At 36.3% G+C, this 23,011-nt stretch overlaps 1 protein-coding gene across 1 annotated transcript in view; it reads left to right on the plus strand.

Moving 5' to 3' along the window:
* The window catches only part of LOC141419910 (lysine-specific demethylase 6A-like), a 78,375-nt gene that overhangs the window by 35,344 nt on the left and 20,020 nt on the right, over positions 1-23,011 (plus strand). Inside the window, 3 exon segments of the mRNA XM_074064214.1 lie at positions 2,361-2,475; positions 5,861-6,048; positions 6,720-6,861. Of these exon segments, the coding sequence (XP_073920315.1) occupies positions 2,361-2,475; positions 5,861-6,048; positions 6,720-6,861 (445 nt within the window).

The raw sequence follows: 23,011 nt of genomic DNA on the forward strand, positions 1-23,011 counted from the left end.
TATTCTAAAGTGAAGTTAGAGTGTTAACTATTTTCCCATTGTGTCTTTAGGTTTTTAAATACACAAATAACAAAATAATCTGGAAAATTTAAAGTATAGGATTACTAAGTCATTTAATGTATGAAGGAAGCAATGATAGTAAGTTCTTATGTCATTGACTGCAGCTGATGTTTTCTGTTTTTCACCACAATTACAATGAGAAAAAGCACATTATGTAATGAAGGAGTTTATTTGAACTGTATGTTAAAAAAAATCATGGACAATACTTACAAATTATTATTTTTCAGTCTCCTTTCACTCTTTAAAACACATATTTCAAACTTTCTAATGTAGAAATCAGCAAACTTCTTTGAAGGGCTAGAGAGTAAAATGATGCTACTTTGAAAACCAAGAGGCTTAATTGGAGTATTTTGTGAGTACATACATGAAAACAGATATTAATTTCCATCACTTTCTAGTTGCTGAAAATAAAAATAAATGACAGCTTGAATACAATTTTTGTCTTCTAACAAGGATAGAATTTTCTTACACTGCTGGTGGGAATGTAAACTAGTACAACCATTCTGGAAAAAAATTTGGAGGCTACTTAAAAAGCTAAACATCGATCTACCATTTGATCCAGTAATACCACTCTTGGGGATATACCCAAAAGACTGTGACACAGGTTACTCCAGAGGCACCTGCACACCCATGTTTATTGCAACACTATTCACAATAGCCAAGTTATGGAAACAGCCAAGATGCCCCACTACTGACAAATGGATCAAGAAAATGTGGTATTTATACACAATGGAATTTTATGCAGCCATGAAGAAGAACGAAATGTTATCATTCGCTGGTCAATGGATGGAATTGGAGAACATCATTCTGAGTGAGGTTAGCCTGGCCCAAAAGAACAAAAATCGTATGTTCTTCCTCATATGTGGACATTAGATCAAGGGCAAGCACAATAAGGGGATTGGACTTTGATCACATGATAAAAGCGAGAGCACACAAGGTAGGTCTGAGGATAGGTAAGATACCCAAAAAATTAGCTAGCATTTGTTGCCCTCAACACAGAGAAACTAAAGCAGATACCTTAAAAACAGCTGAGGCCAATAGGAGAAGGGGACCAGGAACTAGAGAAAAGGTTAGTTCTAGAAGAATTAATTTAGAAGGTAACACACACGCACAGGAAATCAATGCGAGACAACTCCCTGTATAGCTATCCTTATCTCAACCAACAAAAACCCTTGTTCCTTCCCATTATTGCTTATACTCTCTCTTCAACAAAATTAGAGATAAGGGCAAAATAGTTTCTGCCGGGTAGCGAGGGGGTCGGTGGGGGGGCAGATATAGGGGGCAGAGTGGGTGGTAAGGAGGGGGCAGGGGCAGGGGGGAGAAATGACCCAAACATTGTATGCAAATATGAATAATAAAAAAAAAAGAATTATTTTTTGGACTATAACATTTTACATCACTACAGGTCAAAAGCTGTAGTCTCAGTCATTAAAGTTTATCATAAATGTACATCTGTTAAAGTTGTTCTGTAATGCCTTTTAAATGTATTTTGTCTGAATTGATACTGTTAAATACTAATGTCAACCGGTAAGCATATTTTCTTAAGCACATTAATTACTTTATTTGTCCTGTTTAGTTATCGTAACATTACAGTTTCTTTCCAATTGAAGTTTAGTTTCACCTTCAATTGGCAGGTTCCTTGGTTGCACGAATTGTTTTTAAATATGGAAAAATTTCTCTGCACTTGAAGTAAGGTTTGAAATTGCTGTAGTTTGAGCATAAAACTGTATGTTGTGTATGTGGGGATATTGGGATTTAGCTTCTTGTTTTGGATAGCATAGCAAGTGAAATGTGATGCAGCTAGATATTACCTTTGGAGAGTTTTGTTTTGCTTTTTGTTTTTCAAAAATGGCTTTATTATAGTATAAGTTTCACATGAAAGTTCTCTCTTACTTTGTAATTTTGGGTTGACTTTGTTAGTGATCATTTTAAGGAACTGCAACAAAATTTCTGTGGCCAGTTTAGTTCAGTAATAGTTGTTGCTAGAATTCAGAAAAATTCGTCTTAACTCTAAGTTCTAACAACAGCAATACATATTCTTCATTGATTGCTAAGTCATTGTCTATTTTGGGATGACAAGTAAGGGTATTTTTATTTCTGATAAAAATTCATGGAACTCATGTTCAGTAAGTCTATAAGTGGCAAGTGATGAGGAAATGCAATATCTGTTAGCTATTGTATTCCCTGTTTTAAAGGTTTATTTTTTTGCTCAGTCTTTAGAAGCCTCCAGTGCCTGAAGAGTATATTTCCCCACTAAATTTATAATGTGATTATGACTTTCATTTCCTTTTACTTTTCAGGTCACCAAGAGAATAACAACTTCTGTTCTGTTAACATAAATATTGGACCTGGAGACTGTGAGTGGTTTGTTGTACCTGAAGATTACTGGGGTGTTCTGAATGATTTCTGTGAAAAGTAAGTTTTAGAACTAAACTGCCATTTAACATATATTGTAAGAAAAGAGCTGATTGATTGATTGATTGCACTACTAGGGTTTGAATTCAGGCCTCATTGCTCTACCACTTGAGCTACTCCAAGAAAACAGTTGTTTTGAATGATAAAGTACAAATGGTATTTCTTAGTGCAAGTTTCAGTTGTTATTTAATGCTCATTAGAATTTTTTTATAAAGATATAGTTGTTCTGGGGATGTATGGTTTCATATCTTTTGTATTGTGTAGAATAGTCAATAAAAAATGACATAAAATCAGTCTTTACAATAGTAACAGGTAGGAATCGAAGGGTAGCAAATGAATTAATTTTCTGGTAATTTAAAAGTCGATGTGTGAAGACATATTTTCTTTTGGCAAATATGTTTTAAAGAAAAATAACATTCTTATTGTGTGGCAAGAATTCAAAAAATTAAATACCCTTATGTATCTTTCTAGTTTAGAATAAAAACATCAGTGTCTTAGTATGGAAATCACACGATTTCTTTTTTCAGAGATGGTGATAATATTAGTGGAAAATGCTATTGTGTACATTTAAAATGTACTATATATTTACAACATATGACAAAAATTGAATAAAATTTTCATAATCATTCACATGCAGGATTATTTTAAAACCAATTCATGTGTATATTTACAGACTAATTTCTTTATTTTTCTTCTGGTGTTTGGGACTAAACCCAGGGGGCTTCACACATAGTAGATAGTAAGCTAGTCTTGGGCTATACCCCCATCCTGGTAATTTCTTCTTTCATTAAATATAATTGTTAGTAATTTTTTTGTGTTTATGGGTTACCACATGATGCTTCAATACAAATATAATCACTCATGTTCAAATCAGGTTAACCATATCTATTTCTGCAAATACTTACTATATCTTTGTGTTGAAATTATTCAAAATCCTTGTTTGTAGGGTACTTGAAGTACAAAATAGTAGTCTTATAAAAGTTCGTGCTTTATAGTTTAAAAAGGGCTTTAATGAGTATTTGATAAGATGTTAACCATAGTAAAAAGAGAAAAAGTATACTCTTTACATAATTTTCTTATCAACTAGCAAGAAATGATCCTTTTTATTTTCTTTGGTATGTAATATATATTTTCCTCATCATAAGAAAGGTGATTTTTTTTGTCCTTTGTGTCTTGCAAAAGCACATACTCTACCACTAAAGATGAAATATTTTTAAGTTTAAAATTTTTTATTAAACACTTCAATTTGAACATGTTTTTAAACAATGGATTTAAATGTAGAGTCATGAACTATAGAAATTATCAATTTCAGAAGAATGATCTATATGCAAAATAAAGTGACAGTGAAATTGCAAAGAGGGCACATAATATTTCTGTAAATTAAGAAATATTTATCATTTAAACTTGGTGTTTACATTACTTCCAAGTTTAAACTTTTCAGGTTATTACTATCTTTGACTGCAGGATGCTTAGCCTTTTGTCTGAAAAAGGGAAGAAGCTAAGCCTTGTAATAATAGTTCCTTACTCAAATAATTAACAAACTCAGTAGTTTAACAAATACTATAATACATATCTTCATAACTTTAAGAAATGAATTCTATCTGTAGAACAATGAGAATTTCCCTATGGTTCTTCTCTTTATCTTGTGTAGCTATCAGTTTCCTGGTTGAACTTTTGAGAGGGTAACTGATTCTGCCTTGATTGATTTTGCTTTCGTTTTCTTTTCCTACTCCTACTTCGCTCTTCCTCTTTGTTCTTTCTCTTCTGATGCTTTTTCCTCTTTCTTTTTTTCCCCAGTAAAACTTTATATACTTTTATGTTTGTAGCATATTGGGTAAGTTATGGTTAAGATTTGTGTGGTATTTATAACTTCTCCCTCCTTCCATCCCTTCTTCCCTCCCTACCTCCTTTCCTTGTTTTCTTTCTTTCCTCCCCCATTCTATCTTCTCATCTTCCTGCTTTCCTTTCTCACCAATGCCTCCATCCTTCTTTTTTCTACTACTTCTTCTTCCCTTTCCTTTTTGATTTCTTTTTACTGATCGCTCTTTGGAAGATCATAGAAAACACTAATTTGTTGTTGTTGTTGTTGTGGCATTGGGGCTTGAACTCAGGGCCTCATGCTTGCTAGGCAAGTACTCTACCACTTGAGCCATTCAAACAGTCCAGAAAACACTAATTTTTTTAATCCTAAAATTTTAGTGTTTTCTAGACTTAGATGAAGAAAAGCCTTACATTTTTAGGGTTACTAATGAAAGGTAAAAAACACTTCACATAGACAATTCCAAATTATCATTTACCACATTTTTTAAAGAAAAAAATACACAAACAAAAGCTGTTTTTGAAATGTTAATAAAAATTTGTAGTATGTGAATTTCTTCTTGAGAAAACTTAATTTGAGGAAATTAAAATGTATCATTAATTCTTTTTAGAAAATTTTGTCAGTCACTAAATAATCATGGTAGCTAATATTACATTGAAAGAGATAAATAGAATCAGATTTTAAAATTAAACCTTATCAATTTAATATGTCAGTATCTATGCCTATTGTGCATAAATTTTCAGATATATATGTTTCTTTTATAAAAAATGCTCTTTTGGGAGTTTTCTCAACTATAATTAAGTCAATTAATTTTTAAAATCCAATAGAAATCTACATTCTGTTTCTTGCTCCTTCCCCTGCTTATGTTATAGCAGTAAGGAAGATTCTGGGTTCTCTCTTTTCTGGGAATTAAAGATTTTATAGTTTCTTATACCTGTCATTGTGCTTAGATTAAAATTTTAAATGACTCGACGTAGTCTTCACCCTTAACTTTCTTTATTAAGGAGACAGATATTAAAAGTTTCTTGATGAAGAAAGAATGAATTAAAATGTTCTTCTGTTTTGTTTTGTGCACTGTGGCTGGAACGCTGGGCCTTCACCTTGAGCCGCTCCACAAGCCCTTTATGTGTTAGGTATTTTTGAGATAGGGTTTTGTGGAACCCTTTGTCTGGGCTGGTTTTGAACCCGGATCCTCTTTTGGTCTCTTCCTACTGAGTAGCTAGGATTACAGGCGTGAGCCACTGGCGCCCAGCTAAAATACTCTTTATTGAAACAAAATTTAAAAATCTGTATTTAAGTGTAACTTGAAACTTTTAACTTTCAGATTTTTGAATAGGAAGTTTAATATACCTGATCTTGGGTAAGTCAACCAATGATCACTTATAGCTAATTATAGTGAGAATTGACCCTTTCACATTGAAATCTTGAAAAAATGCAATTCTTGTTGCAGTGCTTTTACAATTCAGCATTGTAATGGAATAAATATTGCTATCATTTAAACTTTTGAGATAATCTTCCCATCTTTCATAAAACACTAAAAATGATCCTCTAATTTTTTTCCCCCAGAAATAATTTGAATTTCCTAATGAGTTCTTGGTGGCCCAACCTTGAAGATCTTTATGAAGCAAATGTTCCTGTGTATAGGTTTATTCAGCGACCTGGAGATTTGGTCTGGATAAATGCTGGCACTGTGTATTGGGTTCAGGCAATGGGATGGTGCAACAATATTGCCTGGAATGTTGGTCCACTTACAGGCATTAAAAAAATACAACAGATTTTACATTTTATATGATTTTTTTCTAGTGGTTACTTTTAGAGTAGGGAAAATCTTAATTCATAGTGCAGAGACCAAATTCAACTTTCAAAATGGCAATCCCCCACAGAGGTTTCAGTAAACAGTAAATATATTTCTTTGTAGACATACAAGATATGCTTTTGATGTTTTAGAGTGCTGTGGTTTGATTTTACAAAGGAAAATCTTTATGGAAGAGTAAAATGACAATATAATTTAGAATTTTTATTTCATATGCCATATTATTCAGGCAACCCTATTTATTATACAAAAGCTAAGGAGCCTGTCTTTGGAGCCAGAAGACCTCAACTGGACATTTGCTGTACATTGTTGACTTTGTGACTTTGGGCCAGTTTTTAACTTGATTTCACCATCTGCAAAATGTGGATTAGAAAATCAAGGTGGCCTTGAAAGGATGGAATAGTGTAAAGTGTAAAAACAACTAAGCATAATGCCTGACATATTGAGTACTCTTTACCTAACTTTTTAAAAGCCATCATCATTATGTAATGCAATATTTTATGTAATGCAATGTTTTCAGATGGGTGTTGAACTTGAGATGTAGTAATAACCATCTTCTTATTATTTACTACTTTGGTTGACTTTATAACTGTTGCTGTTTTTCCCTTCTAGCCTGCCAGTATAAATTGGCAGTGGAACGGTATGAATGGAATAAACTTCAGAATGTGAAATCATTAGTACCCATGGTTCATCTTTCCTGGAATATGGCACGAAATATCAAAGTCTCAGATGCAAAACTTTTTGAAATGATAAAGTAAGTGCTTTCTAAAACTGCTGTAATCCCTCTTCTGAGGGTAATGTTTAGTATACAGTATTTTTTCTTGAATGAATTATGTTGGTACAAGATATAAAATGGTTCAGAGTTTTGTCAAAATACTGTAAAAGAATGTGCACCTTAAAAATATGTTCTTCCTTTCCAAATAGTCATCCATGATATGATAAGATGAGAAATAATAACATATATGATTGTATTGAGTAAATTTACAAACTCGTATTTCCATCTCTACTTTGATAAAAGTAATTTCCTAGGAAATCATATTTTATTTTAAAATTGTTATTTTGGCTCACCCTTTTTTTTTCCAGTTGGCAGCTAAAAATTGAATGTGTTTAAGGCATACAGGTTGATGATTTACTGTACATGTGCTTAAGGAAATACGCACCACAATCCCTTGATTGTATTCATATAGTTAACAATTGCATGAGCATATTTATATTGGGAATGCCACTTTCCTAGTAAGTTTTCAGTTTAAATACAATATTAGTTGTTGCCACATCCTCAGAACTTATCTTGTATAACTGATAAGTTGCACCATTGACCAACATCTTTCCAGATCACTCTAATCCAACATTCTACTCTGTGCTTCTGATTTTCATCTTAGATTGCATCTATATGAGATCGTCCATAAGAATTCTGTCTCTCTGCATCCAGTTTATTTCATTGTTAACATAATGTCCTCCGTATTCACTCATGTTGTCATTGGTGACAGAATTTTCCTTCTTTTTAAAGACAGACTTATATTCTATTTTGTACACATGCCATGATTTCTTTATTCTTTCATCCATCATCAGTGAACACACAGTTTCCATTTCTTGGCTATTGTGAATAAAGAAGAAATAAAGTGTGGATGTTTTTAATATACCAATTTCACTTCCTTTGGATATATAGTAAAGAGTAGGACTGCTGTATCATATGGCAGTTTTGTTTTTCCTTTTTAGAAATTTCTGTACTATTTCCTATACAGACAGGACCAACTTTGATTCTCACTAGCAGAGAACAAGAGTTCCTTTTTCTCACATCCTGACACTTACATAATCCTTTGTCTTTCTTTATAGTAGTCATTCTAAAATGTTTGGGGTGATACCTCACTGTGGATATGCTTGGCTGTTTCTTGATGATTAGTGTTGCTTACTTTATCACATACACATTGCATGTTAACGTGTTCTTTTGAGAAATGACTTTTTATGTGTTTTATACTTTTTGCCTTTTGAGGCCAAATGATTAGCTTGCTTTGTAGCTCAGGGTAACCTCCAGCCTCAATCTCCTGAACACTAGAATGACAGATGTGCGCAAAATGCTCACTTTGCACATTTCACAATCAGATTATTTAATTCTTTGCCAGTGAGTCATGCAATTTCCTTATATATTTATGGTATTCTTCTTACAAAGCGTATGGCTTAAATATTTTTTCCTATTCTGATTTAGTATGTTCCATAACATTTGTCCATTTCTTCTGCATTATTCAGTTCTGGGTATATTACTATTCATAAAATGGTCCGTTTGATCATTTATATTTCTGAACCTATGCTATGATTCCTTCTCTTTCATTTCTCACTTTGGTATTTGAATATTCTCATTTTTTTGGTCTAGTTGAGTATGTCAATTTTGTTAATTTAAAATACTGTTAAGTTTGCTGATTTTTTTTTTGCCTACTAAAATTCTCTATATGACATACATGTGCTCCAACCTTTGCTTCACCCTGTTCACTTTGCACTTAGTTTGTTGTAGTTTCTTTAGATATAAAGTAAAATCATTTGAGAATTCCTTTTTTTTTGGAGATCTTTTCCATTTGTGTTTTGATACTGGGGATTGCACTTGTTACTTCTTTTTCTCTTGACTATATGCTGTGGCAAAAAGTTATACTACTATCGAATAGCAAGGTGATAGTGGACACCCTTATCTTGTTCCCTGCTTTACATGAAATGCTTTCAATGTTTCAGTGCATACTTTGCAAATAAATGTGACATCATAAATGTCTGGCTGCTGGGTCTCAGACATAAAAGCTATGACATTATTTATCAAGTCAATTAGAAAAATAGGGTTGTGGCGTCACCGACACTGGAGAGTGTAATAATCTATAGCATTATGTGCTTATCTTACAATTGCTAAGTAAATGTTTGTGGAACTAAAAATGTGAGCCTGGTTTGAGCTCAGTTATGAAGCAGTCACTTCTGGTGAGGCAGCATCAGGACATCCCAGAGCACATGGACAGAGGAACACATGGATCAAGGTGTGATTTCAGTCACATAGTGCTAAAATGAACTATATCATGAAAAACCAAAACACACTTATCTAAGATGTGGTCTAAATTAAAATGGTCCAGACTATATGACTTTCTTGTTTTATAAGGAAAAACTGAAAACTTAAAAACAAACAAAAAAACAGGAAAATGAAACAGAATCAAGCAAACAGCACCCTAAGCCAGTAAAAGAATCTCTCCAAAAATCCTGAGACCACCATTTCTGTATTTAATTCCTTGAACTGCAAAACTGTCATACTAGGATGATTGAAAAAATTTTATTTTATGTATGAATGGGATATTATATTTCATAGCATTTGTGTTATAGTGAAAATCAATGAGTCATGTTTTTAAACAAGCAGACTTTGAGCATAATTAGTTATAAAGATCTTGTCAAAGAAAAGAAAAAGCCTGGTGCTGGTGGCTCACTACTTGGGCAGCTAAGATTGGGAAAATCATGATTTAAGGCCAGGCCTGGCAAATACTTCATATATTCCCATCTCTACAATAACTAGAGCAAAATGAGCTGGCGGTGTAGCTCCAGTGGTAGGGCAACTACTTTGTAAGCACAAATCCCTGAGTTCAAACCTCAGACCCAGAAAAAAGAAAGAAAAAGTAGAAGTGGGCATTTTCAGAAGTCTGAGATAAGAGAATCATGAGTTTGTGGCCAGCCTGGGCTATATACTGAGTTCTAAGCTAGCTTGGGCTGCACAGTGAGAACCTGTCTCAACTCAGTCAGTCAGTAATCTGTACTTTCCATGAAAGCTTTTTCTATCATGGTAGGTCCACAGTAAAAACACACACAAAATTCTGGTTGCTCTGTTTCTTTCCCCAGCACTCATGACTTAGGGAAACACATAGCCCTTAAAATACCCAATACGTGGTACCCTCTGATTCTGACTTTCTTTGGCAATACTGTTTTCCCTTTATATTTAGCCATTCCTGTATAGAAAAGGTAACCACTCCAGTGCTACAGGACTGCACAGCTGACATGCAGACATTTAAAGCTGATATCATAGTATCAGTATTAACACGATAAAGATAACTCCATTCCTATAGTAACTGTCATGGCTGCCCCAAATTTGCCCCTCAGTTCTGCACTTCCAATCCTGTCTCCCTTGTCCACATAACTTCAACCCTCTATTACTGTGCTTTTCCAACATGTCATCAGCCTTCTGCAACAGAACCTTTGGTTTGCATCCACTCACCCTCCTACTTTGTACATGAAACATTCCCAGAGCTTGTCACCATGGGTGAATGACATGCCCTCAGTTTTGCCCTCATCAGAGCCCTTGCTACAATCACAAGCATTTGTCTGCATTGTGCTCTGTCTTATCACCTGATGTAGTGTTATCAGAGGTTGGCAAATGTTCTGTCAAGAGCCAGAAAGTGCTGTGCACTGGTGGTTCATGCCTGTAATTGTAACTAGTCAGGAGGCATAGCTTAGGAGGGTCACTGGGAAAAAGAAGCCAACCTTATCTTGGAAAAAAGTTATTACAGAGGAGGGCTTGTGGAGTGGGTCAGGTGGTAAGAGCACCTTCCTTGGAAGCATGAGGCCTTAAGTTCAAACTATAGCGCTGCAAAAACAAAAAAGCCAGAAAGTAAGTAGTTAAGACTTTGTACGTTATATGATCACTGTTTTAACAACTCAGCTTTGCTAATATCCTATGAAGTCACAGTAGTTCACATGTAAAGGAATGAGTGTGTCTTTTGCATAAAACTTTATTGACAAAAGCAAGTGCTGTGCAAGGTATCTAAACCCTCTGTGATATGCTTTTCTTTTCTTGCATTATATTAGCACATATTCATTGTACTGTGGGGATTCATTGTACCAATTCCTAGTAGCCTTACATTGTACATTGGTTAGATTGTCCTCACTATCACCTCACTGTAACCACTTCCCTTCTCCACTTCAAGCAATTGCAAGAGAGCTGATGGTTCTGTTCCATGAATGTATATGAAGTTCATCAACCATATTTCCTCACCTTCATCTCCTTCATTCACCCTTCCCACGCTGTCCTTGTTTTACAGTCCTGTCTTTAATTTGTGATTCCAAAGTCAATGTTCAAAGGGATCTCTCAGTGTATCCCAGCTGTAAATATATTTAAACTTGGTCAGTTCAAGTGCTCTGTTATTCCTCCTTGCCTTTTCCCCCTCACTCCTCATTCAACAGCTTTCAATACATGTTGTTATGTCCTCTACTTACAGAGGTGTAGTGCATTTTGATATTGTTGACTATCATTCTGTTTGCCTTTTCCTCCTCTCCCCGTTATGGGGTACATACAAACATTATATGATCATGTTTGTTTTTGTGTATATGTTTATCTTTTGGCTCTGTCTTCAACATATGAGAAAAAACACATGGGCTTTGTCTTTTTGACTTACTTCCGTTAACATGATGTCCTCCAATTCCATCCATTTACCATCAGATCACATGGTTTCATTCTTCTTATGACTAAATAAAATTCTATTATATATATTACATTTTCTTAATTCATTCACCCATTTTAGGGTTATTTCCATAGCCTAGCTATTGTGAACAGTGCTGCATTAACATCAGTGTGCAAGTGACTCTATTGTATCCTGCTATCCTGACTTACATTTCTTGGAATTTATGCCCAGGTGTGGTATCACTGCATTATATGGCAGTTTGATTTTTAGTTTAAGGAGTCTTTATATTGTTCTTATAATAAATGTACTAATTTACATTCCCTTACAATAGGTTTCCTATTTCATTGCATTCTCGCCAACATTTTTTGTTGTTTATGTTACTGATGATAGCTATTCTGACTGGGATGAGATGAAATCTTTGTATAGTTTTGATTTGTATTTCTTTTATGGCCAGGGAAGTTGAGCACTTTTTCATGTATTTATTAGCCATTTGTATCTCTTTTGTTGAATATTCCCAATTCAATTTATGTGCTTATTTTTTCATTGGGTTGTTTGATTCTTTTGGGGGTATTCCCTGTAGATTCTGGATATTAGTCCCTTATCAGATGAATCACTGGCAAAGATTTTTCCCATTCTGTGGGCAGTTTCTTAAGACTGTTTCTTTTGCAGTGCAGAAACTTCTAAGATTGTTCATCCTTTCTTTTATTTTCTGAGCTATTGGAGTTCCATTTAGGAAGTTGTTGTCTAGGCCTATATGTTTCATTGTATTTCCTTCCACTTACGGTAGTTGTTTCATAGTTTCAGGCCTTGTATGAAAGTTGTTAATTCACTTTAAAATGATATTTGTGCAGAGTAAGAGACAAGGATCTACTTTGAGTTTTCTGCAGCAATATTTGCTGAAGAGGCTGTTATCATCCTGTATTTTGGATTCCTTTGCAAACATGGATTCATATCTAGGTCTTCTACTCCATACCTTGTTCTTCATATCTGGTTTTTTTTGTTTGTTTGTTTCCAGTATTATGCTGTTTTTATTGCTATGGCTCTGAAGTATAGTTTGAAGTTAGGTATTGTGATACGTGTTTTTACTTAGTATTGCCTTGACTATTTGAGGTCTTTTGTGCTTCAACATAAACTGTAGGGTTAATTTTTTAATCTCTGTGATGAACATCATTGGAATTTTGATGTGGATCACTTTGAACGAGTAGATTGCTTTTGATGATGTAACCGTTTTTACAATACTGATTTTGCCAGCCTGTGAGCATCCTTCCATATTTTGTAGTCTACTTTGATTTTTTTCTGAATGGATTATAGTTTTCATTATAGAGGTCTTTTATTTCCTTTGTTAAGTTTATTACTGGAAATGGAATTGTTTTCTTATATTCTTTCTCAGTCTGTTCTTTGTTGGTGTGTAGAAAGGTTACTGAGTTTTGTGAATTGATTTTGCATCCTGCTACTTTGCTGAAGCTGTTTTATGGTGTCTAGGAATTTTTCACATCTTTTAAATATAAGATCATGTTATCAGCAAATAGGGATAGTTTGATTTTTCCTTTCCTATCTACATTAATTTTATTTCTTCTTTCTGATTGCTCTGGCTAGGAAATCCAGGATTATGTTGAAAAAGAGTGGAAAGAGTGGATAATCTTGTTTCATTCCTGACTTGAAAGAAAACAGTTTCAGTTTTTCTCCATTTAGTATGATGTTGGCTATAGGCTTGCTGTATATAGCTTTTTTATGTTGAGGTATATTCTTTCTATTATTGGTTTCTTCAGAACTTTTATCATAAAAGAGTGTTAAATTTTGTTCAAGGATTTTTCTGAATATGTTGAGATGATCACATGGTTTTTGTCTTTACTTGTGTTAATATACTGTACTACATTTAGTGATTTGCATATATTACACTATCCCTGGGATGAAACAGACTTGATCATGACATATGATGTTTTTGATATGTTGTTGAATTTGGTTTGCCAGTATTTTGTTGAGAATTTTTGCATTTAAATTCACCGAAGAGTTTGACTTGTATTTATTTGTTGTTGTTGTGTCATTGTTTGGTTTTGAGATAAGTGTAATACAGGCTTCATAAATTGAGATTGTTAGTGGTCTTTCCCTTTCTATTACATGGAAGAGTTTGAGGAGTATTGGTATTAGTTCTTTTCTTGTCATATCTCCTGTGACAACACAGCTCACTTAGATACAGCTCTTGGGAGTTGAACATGTGATTCCTTTTGTCTGACAAGGCACTTTATGATCCACTGTTGGATTTATCTGGTTTTGGATATTTGAATTTGGTATTCTGTGAGGACAGGTAACACGATGAAAGCTACACAATTAACTACACTGGATTTTAGTTGGGGTAGGAGGAATATACCTATTGGAAATAAAATTAAATGGGATATACCTACTTAACCTAATTTGTCATAGGATTTTTTTTTAATTATTATTTTATTCATATGTGCACACATTGTTTGGGTCATTTCTCACCCCTTTCCCCCTGCCCTCTCCATTAATCTCGGCGATTCCCTCCCTGACCCACTCTTACACCTCGCTACCAGGCAGAAACTATTCTGCCCTTATCTCTAATTTTGTTGAAGAGAGAGTATAAGCAATAATAGGAAGGAGCAAGGGTGTTTGCTAGTTGAGGAAAGGATTGCTATACAGGGAGTTGACATGCATTGATTTCCTGTACATGTGTGTTATCTTCTAAGTTAATTCTTCTCGAACTACCTTTTCCCTAGCTCATGGTCCCCTTCTCCTATTGGCCTCAGTTGCTTTAAAGTATCTGCTTTAGTTTCTCTGAGTTGAGGGCAACAAATGCTAGCTAATTTTTTAGGTGTCTTACTTATCCTCATACCTCCCTTGTGTGTTCTCGCTTTATCATGTGATCAAAGTCCAGTCCGCTTGTTGTGTTTGCCCTTGATCTAATGTCCACATATGAGGGAGAACATACCATTTTTGGTCTTTTGGGCCAGGCTAACCTCACTCAGAATGATTTTCTCCAATTCCATCCATTTACCTGCAAATGGTAGCATTTCGTTCATCATGGCTGCATAAAATTCCATTGTGTATAAATATCACATTTTCTTAATCCATTTGTCAGTAGTGGGGCATCTTGGCTGTTTCCATAACTTGGCTATTGTGAATAGTGCTGCAATAAACATGGGTGTGCAGATGCCTCTAGAGTAACCTGTGTCACATTCTTTTGGGTATATCCCCAAGAGTGGTATTGCTGGATCAAATGGTAGATCAATGTTTAGCTTTTTAAGTAGCCTCCAAATATTTTTCCAGAGTGGTTGTATTAGTTTACATTCCCACCAACAGTGTAAGAGGGTTCCTTTTTCCTTGCATCCTCGCCAACACCTGTTGTTGGTGGTGTTGCTGATTCTAACAGGGGTGAGGTGGAATCTTAGTGTAGTTTTAATTTGCATTTCCTTTATGGCTAGAGATGGTGAGCATTTTTTCATGTGTGTTTTGGCCATTTGAATTTCTTGTTTTGAGAAAGTTCTGTTTAGTTCACTTGCCCATTTCTTTATTGGTTCATTAATTTTGGGAGAATTTAGTTTTTTAAGTTCCCTATATTTTCTGGTTATCAGTCCTTTGTCTGAGGTGTTGCTGGCAAATATTTTCTCCCACTCTGTGGGTGTTCTCTTCAGTTTAGAGACCATTTCTTTTGTTGAGCAAAAGCTTTTTAGTTTTATGAAGTCCCATTTATCTATGCTATCTGTTAGTTGCTGAGCTTCTGGGGTTCCATTGAGAAAGTTCTTGCTTATACCTATTAATTCCAGAGTAGTTCCTACTATGTCCAGTACCAACTTTAGAGTTTGGAGTCTGATATTAAGGTCCTTGATCCATTTTGAGTTAGTACTGGAATAGGGTGATATACACGGATCTAGTTTCAGTGTTTTGCAGATGGCTAACCAGTTTTCCCAGCAGTTTTTGTTGAAGAGGCTGTCTTTTCTCCATCGTATATTTTTAGCACCTTTGTCGAAGACAAGTTGGTTATAGTTGTGTGGCTTCATATCTGGGTCCTCTATTCTGTTCCACTGGTCTTCATGTCTGTTTTTGTGCCAGTACCATGCTGTTTTTATTGTTATTGCTTTGTAATATAGTTTGAAGTTGTTATCGTGATTCTTCCAGCATGGCCTCTTCAGTTTCCATATAAATTTAATGGTAGATTTTTTCAATTTCTTTCATGAATGTCATTGGGATTTTGACGGGAATTGCATTAAATATGTAGATTACTTTTGGGAGTATAGACATTTTTACTACCAAACCATGAGCATGGGAGATCTCTCCACTTTCTATAGTCTTCCCCAATCTCTTTCTTCAGAAGTTTATAGTTTTCCTTGTAGAGGTTGTTCACATCCCTTGTTAAGTTTACACCTAGGTATTTGATTTTTTTTTTTTTGAGACTATTGTAAATGGAATTGTTTTCATATATTCTTTCTCAGTTTGTTCATTATTAGTATATAGAAATGCTAATGATTTTTCTATGTTGATTTTATATCTGCTACCTTGCTATAGCTGTCAATGGTGTCTAGGAGCTTCTGAGTAGAGTTTTTTGGGTCTTTAAGGTATAGGATCATATCATCTGCAGATAGGGATATTTTGACAGTTTCTTTATCTATTTGTATTCCTTTTATTCCTGTTTCTTGCTTAGTTGCTCTGGCTAAGAATTCCAGTACTATGTTGAATAGGAGTGCCAATAGTGGGCATCCTTCTCTTGTTCCTGATTTTAGAGGGAATGGTTTCAGTTTTTCGCCTTAAGTATAATGCTTGTTGTAGGTTTGTCATATATATCTTTTATGATGTTGAGGTACTTTCCTTTTATTCCTAGTTTGTTTGAGTTTTTATCATGAAATGGTGTAGGATCTTATCAAAGGCTTTTTCTGCATCTACTGAGATGATCAAGTGGTTTTTGTCTTTGCTTCTGTTAATGAGGTTTATTACATTTATTGATTTTCATATGTTGAACCACCCCTGCATTCCTGGGAATCTGGATCCGAGTATCTATTTTCTTCATTTCCCTCTGGCTCCTGTACTAATTTTTTGCTGTGGGGAAACTGGTTTCCCTGTTTTTTCTGTCTTCCCATCATTGCCCTTGGTATTATTACTGTCCTTGTACTGTGTACAATTAAGTATTTTCTAGCTTGTAATAATAACAATGATGATTTTTAGATTGGAAGGGTGAGAGGAGAGGGAAAGCAAAGAAGGTAAAGAAAAGGGAAAAACAAATGAAGAAGTAAAAAAAGACAAAACAAACAAACAAACAAAAAGATATAAATGGGGAGAGATAGTGTACTAATCAACAGTAAACTAAGCAGGCATTTTAGAGACATAGGATAAAAATAAACAAAAATAAATAAAATAAAAATTTAAAAAAATCTCCAAGTTCAAATCAATAAAGTTTTAATCTTAATAATTTTGGTGTTCCTCCCTCAGCCTCCAATCCTAGAGATGGTGTCTCAGAAGTAGTTCTGTTGTTGTCTCGTCAAAAGGAAAAAAACCAAAAGAGCAAAAAAACTCCCAAAACACAACAAAGTGTCCCGAGTTCAGATGCAGTAGAGTTTCAGTAAGTTTTTCAGTGTGCAGGTATAGTTAGGTTGTTGTCTCATCAAAGGATTAGGGAAAAAAAAGAGTCTGGAGACAGCTTTGTGAATGTCTGTCTGAGGCTGCGGCTCACCTGCCTGCTGCTGTCAGCCTGCTGTTGCTGGAGGCTTTATTTATGCAGATCTCAGGAATGAGCTTTTCACTCACCTAGCCCCTAGGATTTGTTTACTTAGAGTTCTCCTGGGTGTGACCGCCACTGTTAAAAGCGTTCCCCTTTCCAAGCACACCGGCTTTCTCAGGTCTGAGTGTTTATTTACACTTCACATGGGAAGTGGGTCTTCCCCCCTCTCCTGTGGAGTTTTCCTCTCACCACCACTTTTACAAGCTTTCCTGCTCCTGGTTGCTGGGTGGGTGCCACTACTCTTGCCTTCTCTGGCCCGCTTGTTTATTTACAGTTACTTGAGGGATTTCCCCTCCTCCCCTCTTCAGTGCTCATGGCACCCTGCCCTCTTTGGTATGTGTCTTTTTTATTGTTATTGTTTATTATTCAGTTTTTTTTTCGTTTTCCCCTGGGTGGAGGTCGGTCTGTCCAGGGGGCTATGCTGAGCTGGCCCAGGGTTGTCAGTGGGAGTACCAGATGTTGCTTAGCTCACCTGGTAGTCTGCTTCTCCCAAGCTGGTTAGGTGCTGGCATCTGGCAGTGCTAGAGCCCTCCTGGTTACTCCATTTAACATGAGTGGAGATGCTATGTGCGGGCTGTGGGTGTGGTGGTGTTGGAGTTTTACCTCTTCTTGGTGGTTTTTCCTACAAGGTTTCTCCAAGATTTTACTTTCGGAAGCACGCTTTCTGCTTCCTCCCTCTAGTCACCATCTTGGAATCACCTTGTCAGTGGATTTTATCCATGTAGAAATGTTGGAAAACAGAATTAATGAAGAGGGCTTACTCATTCTGACTGGGTCACATTTCCTTGTCTTGCATGAAAGCCAAATACAAATGTCCTTATAGTGTAGAGTTTCTACAGAGTTAGAAATTGTGGTTCCTACACCTTCCACCTGCCCACTACCTTTATGTTTTGTTTATTTAATGGGTGTTGGCCAGGTTGCCTGGGCTGGTGTCAGCCTCCTTATCTCAGGCAATCCTCCTGACTTAGCCTCCCTCTGAGATGTGAGTTGGAGCTATCGTACCTTGTTCCAACATACAGTTCTACTTGGGAATTCCACTTTCTGTCTTTTTCACTGGGAGGTCATGGTCCAAGGGTCCTCCCCCGCACCCACCACATATTCCTTAGGTTCTATTTGCTCATGCAGGTCCTTCATTTTGATCAGCAACTCAGTCTTGAGGGCCATTGTGCTATATTATGTAGAAATGGTAGCTAGGGATACAACTACTAGCACATTTGGGTCTTCTTTTCTGAGTAGAGATGGAATCTGAATTAGCTATGACTGATGCTTAGTCACTTCTCCCTTTAGAACTGTTCCTTGGGTTGTGACACATAAAATCTGGGACTAACAGAGGGTACCCACCAGAGAGAAGACATAGCCAAAATGGGAAAAAAACCCCAAATAACAAAAAACAGGATGAAGGAAATAAAACCCTGGCAAATGGATATGTAAAAGCCTAGAGAAGGAAGTCTTGTTTGTTGTCCGTTGCTTTCCTGTTTTGGTGGTAGAACCCAGGGCCTTATTCATGCTAGGAAAGAGGTCTAAAACTTCTCTGCACCCCAGACTAGTAACACAGTTTTTAATAAAGGTAAAAACTTGAATAAGGAGCACCTGAAAATATTTACAGCACAGGTGAAAGCACATCCTGCTGAGGATAAGAATGTGTGTAAATCCTGCACAATTTTCAGTATAGCCTCATTGGATCCCTCCTTGTTTGAATTGGATTTTCCTGCCTTTTCTGCTCTGTTGCCTTTCAGTAGCTGTCCTCCTTTCTGCCACTTATGAGACAAAGTACACACAAATGGTAGGAAGGATGTTGTCACACGTACCTTTGCAGTCAACTCAGTGTCTTGGTGTGCACCTTTGAAAAGAATGAAAACAAATTTGTTTACCCAGATGTTAATGGATTTTTAAAAGCCTCCTCATTAAGGAACACATACACAAAACAGGACTTCACTCCTCTTAGATACAGTTACTTCTGTCAGCATTACTAATATTGGACTGAACTTTTTGTTAGGGGGAGAGGCAAAATTGCTGTTTCTCATCCCACTAGGAATCACTAAAAATCAAGGTCATCCAGAAAATAACTTTGCTGAGTATCCTAAGGTTTTCAGATTTGCCTGAAAATTGTTACTGATTGATTAGTTGATTATTGTTTGATTGATTGATTGATTACAGCACTAGGATGGAACCCTTGAGCATGCTAGGCAAGCATTCAGCCACTGAGCTACATCCCTAAATGCCAGAAATTAAAAGGAATAAAATGTCTAATAAGTAAAGGACATTTTAGCTAACTCTGGATATGTGCTGTGTTTCATAAATGGATGGATAGATACAGATAGGCAGACAGAAGAAGATATATAGATTAAATAAGTAGTCATAGCTTGTCACAGGTAACAAACAATGGTATGTTACTTAAATAGATAAGATTTAGATATGTAGATAGAAACAGAAAGTAAACATGCAGGTAGATAAATGGACAGATGAATGGACAGTTTCATATTAAGGGAGGGTTTCTCAACTTCAATGCTAAAGATTAGGCTGGACGGTTGCCTCTGGGGGGCCTTCCTATGCACCTGGGATATTGAATAGCATCCCTGATCTTTTCCCACTAGATGTTAGAAGCAACTCTTCTCCAGTGTGATAGCCAAATCTGTCAGCAGATGTTGCCAACTATCTCCTTGGGCAGACAACAGTCCCCTGTGCAAACTCCTGTCTTAGAGGAAAGGAAACCTGAGGTCACCAAAATATCTCTGGCAAGCCAAGGAGCTTAGCTGTTGTACTGTGTATCTTCATGCCTCTGGCAGATTCCAAAACCATCACACTCAGGAGTACTTACAACAATCTCTCTTTTAAGGAAAGCAGGCATGAAAATCAATAAACAGACATGGCTCTCTAACAGATTTCAAGATGGGATCTATTTACTTTTTCCTGATCATTCTGATCGAAGGGATTTTGGAGAGCAGTTTTGTCTACTTGACACCACTCCAGGAGGTGTTACTCTTTGAGGGAAATTCCTTTTATCAGGTCTGTGATGGTTTTGGTCTTTACATTGGGGTCTATGAGACCAGCCAGAGACATGCTTTCTCACCATCTCCCTGGGCAGATTTTCCAACTTCAGTTCTTCCAAGGTCTTCTTGATCTTCACATAGCTGAGCATGGGAGGGGAGGTACAGCCATCCTTGGCAGGGAGTATAGGAGCACTGGGAGGCTGGGACCGGAATGGCTAGGTTCTGTGTGGGACCAAGGCCTCAGCACTATCCTGTATATACATGTAGAAGTGGGAGTAGCTTTGCTCCAATGTGCACAGCATCTTGATCTGGTCTCTCACTCTCTCTCTCTAACCCACAAGGCTGTATGGACAGCCTGGATGGGTGTGCCAGGTTCTGATGGCTTTCCTTCTCAGGCTGGCTATCCAGAAGCATGATCTTGCTAGGCACCATCTTCATGGTGCTGGTGTTATGTATCACCTACTCAATTCTGGAAAGAGAAGAACCACCAAAGGCAACATTCAGAATGCTGTATCTGCTTCCCCACGGGAACCTGATGCTAAGGCCCTTGGTCAATCATCCAAGTGGAAGGAGCTGCCAGGATTGCGGGTTCTACAGAAAGAGGTTGGTGGGAGCTTGAAAGTTGCCTTCAGTGGTCCAATTCAAACTGCTAGCCACAGCCAGAGCTGTGAAGGTGCTTTCCTGCTGTTTAATATTCATTTGCTTTTATTCCAATGCTAATGCAAACTTTAAGAAGTTCCTCACATTAAATTTTCTTTTGTAGTGGAAACCTTTAGCAGATAGACATTTTGCCCAGAATTCCCAACAACACCTTAGGTCAGGACCTCTCAAAATAGGTTGGTGTACAACTGTGCACTCCAGGGTGCTCCTTTTGACTGAGCATTGTAGTGTTTGGAGGCAGTGCTCAGCATCTCCATCCATTAGTCCCATTCAAAAGCTTCCTGTGTGCTCTTGTACTTTATCATATGCCTCTTCACCTGTCTCCCACCTCCCACCCCAATCCTGTCAAAGACTGAGCAGTATGATGGATGTCCTGTAATAAACAGTAACTCAACAGGTTTGTGTTATTCTTAGTGATCTATACAAAAGATATCCTTTCTTTGATGCAAGTTTCTGGGTGAAAGGAGCGAGGGAGGCACCAAAAGATCCATGGGAAAAGAAAAAGAAGGAGAGAAGACCTTCTGGCCAACACAACAGTGCCTCACTTTGGACATGCAAGGGGTAGCTGCTTTTTGATTTACTTGCTGAACATGCATTTGGGACCCTTCCCTTGAATGTTCTCAGTCAGTATCAAAAGCTTTCCAGCATTTTAAAGTTTTATCACATTTGTGTAGAAATCTGTGTTCATATCTGTGTTTATGTATTTTCCTAGGTCTTACATTAATTTTTTTCCTATTGCTAATTGGATCTCTTCTTTGATTTCTACTTCAGATAATTTGCTGTTGGTATATAGCAATGGTACTGACTTTTGCATGTGGATTTTCTAGTTTGCAGCTTTCTTGAATTCATTTATTTTTTTGGTGTAAGTTTTAGGGTTTTTCTATACATAAGATAATGTCATCTGCAAATAGTGACAATTTGACTTTTTTTCCAGTTTCTATTTTCTGTTTCTCTTAACTCTTTGCATTGAATAAAAGTGGTGGAAGTGGCATTGTGAATCAGCTTAGGCTGGGTCTTTTCTGTAAAAGGATTTAATCATTAATAACTGACTCACTAACTTCCCATATGCTTGCTTCATGGATTCTACCTAACCCTTAAAAACAAAAGGTTGTTATGCTCAGCCAGGAAAAATTCTGCTAGATGTCCTGGTTCTGGAGCTGACAAGAGGGAGTATTGCATCCCTGAACTTTTAAACTTGCCCTCAACCCCAGCCCCCTTTCCAATTAGTCAACCGAGTAGACCATGAACTCAAAACCTGCCCATCCAGGGAGGAGGCAGCATTGCATTAGCAATAAAACCCCAGTGGACTTTTCCCCTTTTGTGCCTGCTTTCCAGGCTCTTTATTGGTTGTAGAAGTAAATTTTTTTTTGTAGAAGTAAATTTTGCCTTGCCTATTGACTTCTGAGTTGTCTTATCTTTTTTGTGATACCCCAATATCTTAAAGATATTTCTAACAGGTGTATTTCTCTTATTCTGGGTCTAAGAAAGCTTTCTGCTTTTTTCCATTTGGTGTAATGTTAGCTGTTGGCTTGCTGTAAATCATCTTTGCTACAGGTGCTCCTGTGTGCCTGATTGGCTTGTATTTTTATCATGAAGGAATACTGAATTTCATTAATCTCTTTTCTGCATCAGTTGAGATGACCACAGGTATTTGTCCTTTTTCCATTTGATAATCATGTTTACTGATGTTTTATATACCTAATCATCCTTGAATCACCCTAGGTCATGGTGAAGAATTTTTTTAATGTAGTGTTGGGTTCAGTTTACTAGACTTTTTTGGTTTGTTTGTTTTTGTAAATTTTTGCATCTATGTTGAGCATATATATTAGCTTGCCGTGCTATTTTTTCATGTTTTCTTACCCTGTTTTTGTATCAGGGTAGTACTGGCCTAATACAATATGTTTGGAATAATTCTTTCCTCATCCATTTTAAAGTAACTTAAGAGAGTTTGTGATAGTTATTCAAATTTTTGGTATAATGCAGTAGTGAAGCTATACCCAGGCTTTTATTTGTTACAGATTTCATTATTACTATTGGTCTATTTTTTTAATACCCTTGGTTCAATTGTGGTAGGTCTTTTGTGTCCAATACTTTTTTAACTTCTAAGTTTTTTTTCCA

This window comes from Castor canadensis, chromosome X (assembly GCF_047511655.1).
Source record: "Castor canadensis chromosome X, mCasCan1.hap1v2, whole genome shotgun sequence".
Classification (NCBI taxonomy): Eukaryota; Metazoa; Chordata; class Mammalia; order Rodentia; family Castoridae; genus Castor; species Castor canadensis.